Consider the following 13,327-nt stretch of genomic DNA (forward strand, 5'->3'; position numbering starts at 1 on the left):
TAACTGCAATGTCTGTAATGTCTAACTGTAATGTCTGTAATGTCTAACTGCAATGTCTAACCGTAATGTCCCTAATGTCTAACTGTCATGTCTGTGTAATGTCTATGTGTAATGTCTAACTGTAATGTCTGTAATGTCTAACTGTAATGTCTAACTGTCATGACTATGTGTAATGTCTAACTGTAATATCTCTAATGTCTGTCATGTCTATGTGTAATGTAATGTCTATAATGTCTAACTGTAATGTCTACCTGTAATGTCTGTAATGTCTAACTGTAATGTCTGTAATGTCTAACTGTAATGTCTAACCGTAATGTCTGTAATGTCTAACTGTCATGTCTGTGTAATGTCTATGTGTAATGTCTAACTGTAATGTCTAACTGTCATGTCTATGTGTAATGTCTAACTGTGATGTCTGTAATGTTTAACTGTCATGTCTATGTGTAATGTCTAATTGTAATGTCTATTTGTAATGTCTAACTGTAATGTCTTTAATGTCTAACTGTAATGTCCGTAATGTCTAACTGTAATGTCTGTAATGTATAACTGTAATTTCTGTAATGTCTAACTGTAATATCTATGTGTAATATCTAACTGTAATGTGTGTAATGTCTAACTGTAATGTCTAACTGTAATGTCTGTAATGTCCAACTGTAATGTCTGTAATGTCTAACTGTAATGTCTATGTGTAATGTCTAACTAATGTATGTAATGTCTAACTGTAATGTTTATAATGTCTAACTGTAATGTCTGTAATGCCTAACGGTAATGTCTAACTGTGATGTCCGTAATGTCTAACTGTCATGTCTATGTGTAATGTCTAATTGTAATGTCTATGTTTAATGTCTAACTGTAATGTCTAACTGTCATGTCTAATGTCTAACTGTTTTGTCTGTAATGTCTATCTATAATGTCTGCAATGTCTGTCATGTCTATTTGTAATGTAATGTCTGTAATGTCTATGTGTAATGTCTGTAATGTCTAACTGTAATGTCTGTAATGTCTAACTGTAATGTCTATGTGTAATGTCTAACTGTAATGTCTGTAATGTCCAACTGTAATGTCTGTAATGTCTAACTGTAATTTCTGTAATGTCTGTCATGTCTGTAATGTCTAACTGTAATGTCTGTAATGCCTAACTGTAATGTCTGTAATGTTTAACTGTGAGGTCTGTACTGTCTAACTGTAATGTCTGTAATGTCCAACTGTAATGTCTGTAATGTCTAACTGTAATTTCTGTAATGTCTGTCATGTCTGTAATGTCTAACTGTAATGTCTGTAATGCCTAACTGTAATGTCTGTAATGTTTAACTGTGAGGTCTGTACTGTCTAACTGTAATGTCTGTATTGTCTAACTGTAATGTCTTTAATGTCTATCTGTCATGTCTATGTGTTATGTAATGTCTGTAATGTCTAAGTGTAATGCCTAACTGTAACGTAATGTCCAGCTGTAATGTCTGTAATGTCTAACTGTAATATCTTTAATGTCTGTCATGTCTATGTTTAATGTAATGTCTGTAATGTCTAACTGTAATGTCTGTAATGTCTAACTGTAATGTCTAACCGTAATGTCCGTAATGTCTAACTGTCATGTCTGTGTAATGTCTATGTGTAATGTCTAACTGTAATGTCTGTAATGTCTAACTGTAATGTCTATGTGTAATGTCTAACTGTAATATCTTTAATGTCTGTCATGTCTATGTGTAATGTAATGTCTATAATGTCTAACTGTAATGTCTACCTGTAATGTCTGTAATGTCTAACTGTAATGTCTGTAATGTCTAACTGTAATGTCTAACCGTAATGTCTGTAATGTCTAACTGTCATGTCTGTGTAATGTTTATGTGTAATGTCTAACTGTAATGTCTAACTGTCATGTCTATGTGTAATGTCTAACTGTGATGTCTGTAATGTTTAACTGTCATGTCTATGTGTAATGTCTAATTGTAATGTCTATTTGTAATGTCTAACTGTAATGTCTTTAATGTCTAACTGTAATGTCCGTTATGTCTAACTGTAATGTCTGTAATGTATAACTGTAATTTCTGTAATGTTTAACTGTAATATATGTGTAATATCTAACTGTAATGTGTAAATGTCTAACTGTAATCTCTAACTGTAGTCTGTAATTTCTAACTGTAATGTCTATGTGTAATGTCTAACTAATGTATGTAATGTCTAACTGTAATGTTTATAATGTCTAACTGTAATGTCTGTAATGCCTAACGGTAATGTCTAACTGTGATGTCTGTAATGTCTAACTGTCATGTCTATGTGTAATGTCTAATTGTAATGTCTATGTGTAATGTCTAACTGTAATGTCTAACTGTCATGACTATGTGTAATGTCTAACTGTAATATCTAATGTCTATCTGTAATGTCTGTAATGTCTAAATGTAATGTCTATGTGTAATGTCTAACTGTAGATGTTGAGCTAACTGTATTCTGTAATGTCTGCATGTCTGTAATGTCTAACTGTAATTTCTGTAATGTCTGTAATGTCTGTAATGTTTAACTGTGAGGTCTGTACTGTCTAACTGTAATGTCTGTAATGTCCAACTATAATGTCTGTAATGTCTAACTGTAATTTCTGTAATGTCTGTCATGTCTGTAATGTCTAAATGTAATGTCTGTAATGTTTAACTGTGAGGTCTGTACTGTCATGTCTGTAATGTCTGTATTGTCTGACTGTAATGTCTTTAATGTCTATCTGTCATGTCTATGTGTTATGTAATGTCTGTAATGTCTAAGTGTAATGCCTAACTGTAACGTAATGTCCAGCTGTAATGTCTGTAATGTCTAACTGTAATGTCTGTAATGTCTAACTGTAATGTCTAACTGTGAGGTCTGTAATGTTTAACTGTCATGTCTATGTGTAATGTCTAATTGTAATGTCTATTTGTAATGTCTAACTGTAATGTCTTTAATGTCTAACTGTAATGTCCGTAATGTCTAACTGCAATGTTTGTGAAGTCTAACTGCAATGTCTGTAATGTCTAACTGTAATGTCTTTAATGTCTAACTGCAATGTCTGTAATGTCTAACTGCAATGTCTGTAATGTCTAACTGCAATGTTTGTAATGTCTAACTGCAATGTCTGTAATGTCTAACTGCAATGTCTGTAAAGTCTAACTGCAATGTCTGTAATGTCTAACTGTCATGTCTGTGTAATGTTTATGTGTAATGTCTAACTGTGATGTCTGTAATGTTTAACTGTCATGTCTATGTGTAATGTCTAATTTTAATGTCTATTTGTAATGTCTAACTGTAATGTCTTTAATGTCTAACTGTGATGTCCGTAATGTCTAACTGTCATGTCTATGTGTAATGTCTAATTGTAATGTCTATGTTTAATGTCTAACTGTAATGTCTAACTGTCATGTCTAATGTCTAACTGTTTTGTCTGTAATGTCTATCTATAATGTCTGCAATGTCTGTCATGTCTATGTGTAATGTAATGTCTGTAATGTCTATGTGTAATGTCTGTAATGTCTAACTGTAATGTCTGTAATGTCTAACTCTAATGTCTATGTGTAATGTCTAACTGTAATGTCTGTAATGTCCAACTGTAATGTCTGTAATGTCTAACTGTAATTTCTGTAATGTCTGTCATGTCTGTAATGTCTAACTGTAATGTCTGTAATGCCTAACTGTAATGTCTGTAATGTTTAACTGTGAGGTCTGTACTGTCTAACTGTAATGTCTGTATTGTCTAACTGTAATGTCTTTAATGTCTATCTGTCATGTCTGTGTTATGTAATGTCGGTAATGTCTAAGTGTAATGCCTAACTGTAACGTAATGTCCAGCTGTAATGTCTGTAATGTCTAACTGTAATATCTTTAATGTCTTTCATGTCTATGTTTAATGTAATGTCTGTAATGTCTAACTGTAATGTCTGTAATGTCTAACTGTAATGTCTAACCGTAATGTCCGTAATGTCTAACTGTCATGTCTGTGTAATGTCTATGTGTAATGTCTAACTGCAATGTCTGTAATGTCTAACTGTAATGTCTAACTGTCGTGACTATGTGTAATGTCTAACTGTAATATCTCTAATGTCTATCTGTAATGTCTAACTGTAATGTCTATGTGTAATGTCTAACTGTAATATCTTTAATGTCTGTCATGTCTATGTGTAATGTAATGTCTATAATGTCTAACTGTAATGTCTACCTGTAATGTCTGTAATGTCTAACTGTAATGTCTGTAATGTCTAACCGTAATGTCTGTAATGTCTAACTGTCATGTCTGTGTAATGTTTATGTGTAATGTCTAACTGTAATGTCTAACTGTCATGTCTATGTGTAATGTCTAACTGTGATGTCTGTAATGTTTAACTGTCATGTCTATGTGTAATGTCTAATTTTAATGTCTATTTGTAATGTCTAACTGTAATGTCTTTAATGTCTAACTGTAATGTCCGTTATGTCTAACTGTAATGTCTGTAATGTATAACTGTAATTTCTGTAATGTTTAACTGTAATATCTATGTGTAATATCTAACTGTAATGTGTGTAATGTCTAACTGTAATCTCTAACTGTAATGTCTGTAATTTCTAACTGTAATGTCTATGTGTAATGTCTAACTAATGTATGTAATGTCTAACTGTAATGTTTATAATGTCTAACTGTAATGTCTGTAATGCCTAACGGTAATGTCTAACTGTGATGTCTGTAATGTCTAACTGTCATGTCTATGTGTAATGTCTAATTGTAATGTCTATGTGTAATGTCTAACTGTAATGTCTAACTGTCATGACTATGTGTAATGTCTAACTGTAATATCTCTAATGTCTATCTGTAATGTCTGTAATGTCTAAATGTAATGTCTATGTGTAATGTCTAACTGTAATGTCTGTAATGTCCAACTGTAATGTCTGTAATGTCTAACTGTAATTTCTGTAATGTCTGTCATGTCTGTAATGTCTAACTGTAATGTCTGTAATGCCTAACTGTAATGTCTGTAATGTTTAACTGTGAGGTCTGTACTGTCTAACTGTAATGTCTGTAATGTCCAACTGTAATGTCTGTAATGTCTAACTGTAATTTCTGTAATGTCTGTAATGTCTAACTGTAATGTCTGTAATGTTTAACTGTGAGGTCTGTACTGTCTAACTGTAATGTCTGTATTGTCTGACTGTAATGTCTTTAATGTCTATCTGTCATGTCTATGTGTTATGTAATGTCTGTAATGTCTAAGTGTAATGCCTAACTGTAACGTAATGTCCAGCTGTAATGTCTGTAATGTCTAACTGTAATGTCTGTAATGTCTAACTGTAATGTCTAACCGTAATGTCCGTAATGTCTAACTGTCATGTCTGTGTAATGTCTATGTGTAATGTCTAACTGTAATGTCTAACTGTCATGTCTATGTGTAATGTCTAACTGTGATGTCTGTAATGTTTAACTGTCATGTCTATGTGTAATGTCTAATTGTAATGTCTATTTGTAATGTCTAACTGTAATGTCTTTAATGTCTAACTGTAATGTCTGTAATAACTAAGTCTAAATAAAATAAATTTTAATAAAAAAAAAAATAAAAATAAAAAAAAAAAAAAATAAAAAAATATTAAATAAAAAAAAAAAATGTGTAATGTTTAATGTATATGTATATGTGTGTTACGTCTAACTGTAATGTCTAACTGTCATGACTATGTGTAATGTCTAACTGTAATATCTCTAATGTCTATCTGTAATGTCTGTAATGTCTAAATGTCTATGTGTAATGTCTAACTGTAATATCTTTAATGTCTGTCATGTCTATGTGTAATGTAATGTCTATAATGTCTAACTGTAATGTCTACCTGTAATGTCTGTAATGTCTAACTGTAATGTCTGTAATGTCTAACTGTAATGTCTAACCGTAATGTCTGTAATGTCTAACTGTCATGTCTGTGTAATGTCTATGTGTAATGTCTAACTGTAATGTCTAACTGTAATGTCTAACTGTCATGTCTACGTGTAATGTCTAACTGTAATGTCTGTAATGTCTAACGGTAATGTCTAACTGTGATGTCTGTAATGTTTAACGGTCATGTCTATGTGTAATGTCTAATTGTCATGTCTATGTGTAATGTCTAATTTTAATGTCTATTTGTAATGTCTAACTGTAATGTCTTTAATGTCTAACTGTAATGTCCGTAATGTCTAACTGTAATGTCTGTAATGTATAACTGTAATTTCTGTAATGTCTAACTGTAATATCTATGTGTAATATCTAACTGTAATGTGTGTAATGTCTAACTGTAATGTCTAACTGTAATGTCTGTAATGTCCAACTGTAATGTCTGTAATGTCTAACTGTAATGTCTGTGTAATGTCTAACTAATGTATGTAATGTCTAACTGTAATGTTTATAATGTCTAACTGTAATGTCTGTAATGCCTAACGGTAATGTCTAACTGTGATGTCTGTAATGTCTAACTGTCATGTCTATGTGTAATGTCTAATTGTAATGTCTATGTGTAATGTCTAACTGTAATGTCTTTAATGTTGTTATGTTATGTTGTCCGCTAGGCCAGATGAAAACTCAAAAACAAAGAAATAGCAGAATCCATGTTGTTTCTTGCTTTACAACATATATAGCGTTGTCAGTATTAACAAGATAACCATATAATCACTTAGATAGATGTGTTTTGAAAAGCAGACTATATCATTGCTTAGAGTGTGTGTTGAAACCCCCCAAAAAAATAACATATATCTTGCTCACATATAAATCTGTTTTTTGCTTACATACTAATCTGTTTTTGCATTTTATGACAGAAAGAGTTTTCTTTGAGAAACAGTAAAGTGTAGGAAAGCACCTAGACAGATAAGAGCACAGGCAGGAGCTGCGGCCTTGACCGGTGCATGCAGCTGTGTGTGTGTGCGTCTTGAAGGCACATGTGTGGCCATACACAGCACACGAGCTGTAGAGTTCATGAAGTTCATTACTGTAACGTAATTTGTGAAGTGTTTCCTACATTACCTTACAAGGATAGGGAAGTACATATAGTACGTCCCTTTTGATAATTTTAGGAGGAGTAAAATGTTTTTTGTGTATAAATGAGTGTTTTTGCCGAGTAGCGGCCCCTCTTTTGGGTGCCTTTTGGCCCCTTTTACCCTTTTGGGTCCCTTTTGGGTCCTTTTTGGGCTTCCTTCGGGCTCTTTTACCGAGTGCTTTACGTGGCATCGGGATACCATGAAGCCTTCTCCATCTACCCTTGCACTTTCTGTGTTTTGGGAAAGATTCATTATCACTCTCCCAGCCGGAGAGGGGTTCCCTTCTTCGCTGAGTGTAAGGGAGGAAAAGAAAAAAAGACTATCTCTGAGAAGCGGCTTCGAATACCTCTGTTATACAGAGGCCAAAAAGTCTGCTCTTCTCTCTTAGTTTTTACCCAGACGCTCTCTTCGTTGCGTTGTGGGGAAGATTTATTTACCCTCTTCGACATCGAAGAAGGAGATTACCTGCTCGTTTATGAGTGTGGGAGAGACAGGGCCAGGAGGAAAAGAGTAGCAGCTTTAAATACCTCTGATAGAGCGGAGGCTTTATCTTTATTTTTATTATTTAGTTTTATGTTGTAAAGGACCACTTGCTTTTAATTTCTGCTTTTGTCACAAAATAATAAAAATCACCTGAGTCTGATTTTAGACTAGGGGAGCCAATCTTTGCCAGTTCTTTATTTTTTCTCTGGGATCGTACTGCGCGCGGTCAAGCGGTAGGGTTCCCCCTACGGGGTTAGTGACTCCTCTTTAACCGCGCGTGGAGTTTGCCTCCCGGCGTCGATCAACACGCCAGACCTCCTGTTATCTCCTAGTGGGAGTGCATTTTCCCTATCCGCGGCCTTGTCAGAGCCTCTGAGCATCCCCTCTCTCAGTCCGCGACCAAGAAGGGCAAGGCGCGGTCCTTGAGAAGGAAGGGACCTCCGTGACCCTGGGAGGACGGCTGAGACCGTAAGTACTAAAGAAAAATCATTGGTTTTAAAGATCCCCTCGGGCAGTGCTTGTCATATACAGGGGATAAGAGCCCGTGTTTTTGGGGACGTCTGGTGTAGTGTGTATCTAACCTCTTGTCTGCCCGGGTTCCCTGATCCCGGCGGGGGCTTCTCCTAAGGCGGAGGGCTGTGTGTCTCTATAAACTAAATTAATCAGGGAAGCGTCAAAATCAACTCCTTTTAGTATAGGTCAAAACATCCGCCCGCTGACGGGCAACTGGGTCGTTATCCGTCCGACCCAAAGAGGGCACAGTAGGGCCGGGGTTTGCTGAGGGGAAGGCAATAAAAAGGGGTTGGCTCGCGCCACAGCGAAAAAAGTGACGCCTAACAGAAAATGTAAGTATAACTATAATGTCTAATTATAATGTCTATAATCTAACTAATGTATGTAATGTCTAACTGTAATGTTTATAATGTCTAACTGTAATGTCTGTCATGTCTATCTGTAATGTCTAACTGTAATGTCTGTAATGTCCAACTGTAATGTCTATCTGTCATGTCTACGTGTAATGTATTGTCTAACTGTAATGCCTAACTGTAATGTTTGTGATGTTTAACTGTAATGTCTGTAATGTCTAAATGTAATGTCTAACTGTAATGTTTGTAATGTCTAACTGTAATGTCTGTAATGTCTGTCATGTCTAACTGTAATGTAATGTCTGTGATGTCTAACTGTAATGCCTAACTGTAATGTATGTAATGTCTAACTGTACTGTCTAACTGTCATGTCTATGTGTAATGTCTAACTGTAATGTCTGTAATGTGTAACTGTAATTCTGTAATGTCTAACTGTTTTGTCTGTAATGTCTATCTATAATGTCTGCAATGTCTGTCATGTCTATGTGTAATGTAATGTCTGTAATGTCTATGTGTAATGTCTGTAATGTCTAACTGTAATGTCTATGTGTAATGTCTAACTGTAATGTCTGTAATGTCCAACTGTAATGTCTGTAATGTCCAACTGTAATGTCTGTAATGTCTATCTGTCATGTCTATGTGTTATGTAATGTCAGTAATGCCTAACTGTAACGTAATGTCCAGCTGTAACTTCTGTAATGTCTAACTGTAATATCTGTAATGTCTGCCATGTCTATGTTTAATGTAATGTCTATAATGTCTAACTGTAATGTCTAACCGTAATGTCTGTAATGTCTAACTGTCATGTCTGTGTAATGTCTATGTGTAATGTCTAACTGTAATGTCTGTAATGTCTAACTGTAATGTCTAACTGTCATGACTATGTGTAATGTCTAACTGTAATATCTCTAATGTCTATCTGTAATGTCTAATGTCTAACTGTAATGTCTATGTGTAATGTCTAAGTGTAATGTCTTTAATGTCTAACTGTAATGTCCGTAATGTCGAAATGTAATGTCTAACTGTAATGTCTGTAATTCTAACTGTAATGTCTGTAATGTCTAACTGTAATTCTGTAATGTCTAACTGTAATGTCTGTAATGTCTAACTGTAATGTCTAACTGTAATGTCTGTAATGTCTATAATGTGTAAGTGGCAGCGCTAATCTGTATTGTTTCCCAAAAATGAAAACCGGCAGCTGATTGCACGAACGTGTCACGTGGGTCTCACGCTCATTCTGCGCCCGTTCCCGGGTTAGCACTCTACAAATCAGATGGGTCATTTGCCGTGCATGGAGATGAGGTGCTGTGTTTTTCTGTGCTGGTCGGCGTTCATCTTCTTCTCCAGCATTTATCGGCAGACTAGAACACGTGTAGGCATATACTGCCCCCCGTCAGGTCCGGAAGAGGCGCAGCACCGATGCTAACACTGGCATCGGTGCTTAAAAAAAATGGGCATCGTCGTTGTTTTGTTATTTTAGAATCTAAAGGTATCGCAAGTATCGGTTCTCGTGACATCCCTAGACACAGCTGAGAAGAAACACAGCCAAAATCACCATAAACCTGTGTGTTTTATTTGAAATTTGTTTTATTTTGTAAGGTATCCGGCTGCACTGTAGCCTTACTGTATGTGATTATGCTCTGCACCTGATCGTGGCCGGACAGACTGAATAATATGGGCGCCGAAATGAAGATAACGGCACTTCGCTATCTCTCTTTCTTTCTTACTCAATCTCTCTCTCTCTGCGTTTTGTTTTTCAGTGGAACTTTTTTTCAGTGCCAATGTTTCCTTTTTTTCAATGCCAGTATACATACATGAACATCACTGCACAAATTGGTCCAAACCTGATGCATTTAAGTTAACTCTGATAAGTTAGTCTGTATGTTCTTAACGCAACGCTGTCAATCTTGGAGACCCAACTATTCAAATAATATTATCAGCAAGCACGTAAAGAGCCTAGCTAGTCAGGATATCTATAAATTAACGTTATATTACAGCATATACAGTATACAGTATTATTTGATAATTAATCTAAGAAAGTGTCAGCTACCACCACAAGTGGAATCTAATTCTGTGGGAAACACTTTTTAATAGAAAACAAGTTTTTTTCTGAGTTGTGTGAATCACACATAGTGAATGAACAAGGAAAATGCAGAGGAAGAAGCAGACAAGAGGGTCTGAAGAGAAATAATAATGCACATAATCACGTTTTATGTTCAGACGTGTTCCCACTGACCTTGGTGGTGATGGTGAGCTGGGTGATGATGACTGCGACAGGGTTGGAGTACTTGGACAGCTTCCTGGTGCTGGACAGCTCCACCACCTCCTCGTAAGTGTCAGTGGGGTAGGGAAGCAGGGGTTTGGGGTCTCCCAGGCACTGGATCAGGGGCTCGATCTGATAGAAGTCAGCCTCCTTCCTGAGCAACTCTGTCTCCTTGAAGTCGCACGGCAGCGTCAGCTCTGACGTCCTGAGGAAGTTGAGGATGTAGCTGAAACAGCAGAAACAGAGACAGGATCAGTCCAGACTGCTGAGCTGGTGATACTGTAAGACTCTGCTTTCAGTTAAAGTCAGGACGGGAGGGTAGAGAGCTGCTGTACGACCCACAGGGTCTAGTTGAGCCCAGGTCATCCTCGCATTGCCAGACCTATCTTCACAGCGCGGCAGAGGAATAACAGGAGCATACACTCCTGGATAGGAGGAAAAAAAACGCTCCGGGTTGTTTGCATTTCTTCAAACCAATCCCAATCGTCTTGGGCAGCGCAAAGCTCCGGACGCAGCGAGTGTGGCTCTTCAAAATAGCCTCGGGAAGGAACTTGTTTCAGTGGAACATTTGCACCACATACAATATTAAAGGTCCAATATGTAATATTTGTACTGTAATAAATCCAAAAATGACACCAATGCCTCATCAGATATTAAGGAAACATGTTAAACTGAAATACTATCTTTTCTGACAACAATGCTAATTTCAGTATTTTTTCTTTTTGAAATTTACATTCCGTGACGGAATTTATGTTTATGTTTTGATCTGTGTGTTGTTATCAACGGCCCAGTTTGACAGCCAGGCCGGGTTGCCAGATATACCTGTAAAAACGTAAACCCAGCGCGCTACAGCTGTAACGTTAGTACAGCCATGAAAGCAGCAAACAAACAAACAGGATCAATGGAGATAGATTCTACCCGACCTAAAAAAAAGAAAACAGCATGTTTCTAACAGTTGCGTGACCAGAGACATAACAACCCCCTGGTAAATAATGGAGATGTATTTGAAAGATGGAGACAGCTTAGAGCCCAAAAGGACGCAGAGTTGGCTTATTTTCTCCTGAAACGGTAAGCATTAGCTTCAGGCTAATTTATCACAGCTACTAGGGACGGGCATTTTTTGTCATTTCAACATTTGTGTTCTCACATTGAATTATATAGCTAGAGTACCCGAGTTGGTTACTCGCAAAAACAATTGAGACACAGCCAGTAAAGTGATCCCGACTGGTCCTGGCTAACGCCGCCATGCTAACCCTGCTACCTGTTAACGTTACCGGAGAACCAGGCAAGCAGCCCACGGCTGTTTACAGCGTGTAGCCTCTTCAGCGGCTGGAGCCGACAACGGTGAGTTATTTTAAACCACGGGAGGGGGGCTGTAAAATCGGAAAGAGAGGACTGTGAGTTTGCAGTGTGTTTAGCGATTTTTGCCATAATTCTAAGCCAATGAAGTGTGTTCCGTCGGTAAGGTAGTGGTATTTTTAGCGTTTCGTATTGTAATTCTAAGCCGAGGAAGTGTGCCTGACTGGCGTGTGGAGAGGACAGTGAGGTTGTTGTGTTTTTAGCGGTTCATACTGTAATTTTAAGCCGAAAAAGTGTGTCTGTCAGTTGGTTACAGAGCTCCGCGTGAGCACGGGCTTTATGACTGTCAATATAGCCAGCATCTACCGTTAGCTACTCCGGCTGTGCTGTGGAGTAATGTCTGGCTATGTGAGAAAAGTATCTAGCAACGTTGTTGTGAATGCTGCGGTCTCAGCCTGGCAACCCCCGTGAACTTCGAGTCTGGGCAGGTGGGGGCGGGGGAAACGACTCTCCAGTATTTTGAATTGGTAGTGCAGTAACTATTTTAACCGCTAGCTGCCAGTATTACACACAATATTACATATTGCACCTTTAAATAAAAATAACTGTTCACACAATACAGTAACGTGAGCTCTTTAAATTAGCTGGATACATGGTCAACATCATTAGCTCTTACCAGTGTATCGCCGTGTGTATTTTGTCCACAGCAAATCCCCGTCAATCGGTCCTAAAACGTCCCAGTTAGAGAGTAAATGCCGTAAAGCTATTTTTTTTTCATCTTTACAATCATTCCCTAAAGGAACCAAGCTGGCCTGCCTTGGTGCACAATCCAAAAGTTCCTTAAAACTTGCCGTTGATGTTGCTCGATGCGACCGGAGTTTAAAGTTAACATAAAGAAAGCGGAAAGTGAGGGACAACTTCCAGCGGCGCAGGAACTATCCCGTAAATGAACCGTTGATATATATGGGGGTTAACTCCGTTTTGGAGCCAGCGTCAAGTGGCCACTCGATGAACTCTGCATTGGCTTCATTTTTCAACCCCGGTGGTTGCTGCCTTACTATACCACATTGACACACAAACTCATGCGCATAAACACACTCTTACCGAAAAAGCAGGCCATCACGGTCAATGAAGTAGTTTCCGTTTGCGTCCCTGACGGTGGGCAGGTCTCCTCCGAACATGGCTCCCAGCATGGAGTCTGGATAGCGCTGCAGCGTGGACAGAGACGTGCTGTACACACAGCCGCCCACATTCAGAGTCACGGGCTCCCCCATCTGGAGAGAGCAGGAACAGCAGTCAGAGACAACACTGAAGGCCTTTGTCACTACTAAGTACACCAAGAAGGAATTTGAGCTCTTGGCTAGTTGATGTCTGGAGTCTAAACTCCTGAGAGCAGAAGTGATGACACATCTGAGTCCTTTGTTTGTTTGTTTG

General features: G+C 37.5%; 1 protein-coding gene across 1 annotated transcript in view; it reads right to left on the bottom strand.

The window, feature by feature from the left end:
- Positions 1-13,327, bottom strand: part of kctd6a (potassium channel tetramerization domain containing 6a) — a 40,512-nt gene that overhangs the window by 17,595 nt on the left and 9,590 nt on the right. The window contains exons 3-4 of the mRNA XM_039797285.1: positions 12,998-13,167; positions 10,568-10,820 (exon numbers count right to left, since the gene is read on the bottom strand). Of these exons, the coding sequence (XP_039653219.1) occupies positions 10,568-10,820; positions 12,998-13,167 (423 nt within the window). The remainder of the gene's footprint in view (positions 1-10,567; positions 10,821-12,997; positions 13,168-13,327) is intronic.

This window comes from Perca fluviatilis, chromosome 4 (genome assembly GCF_010015445.1).
Source record: "Perca fluviatilis chromosome 4, GENO_Pfluv_1.0, whole genome shotgun sequence".
Classification (NCBI taxonomy): Eukaryota; Metazoa; Chordata; class Actinopteri; order Perciformes; family Percidae; genus Perca; species Perca fluviatilis.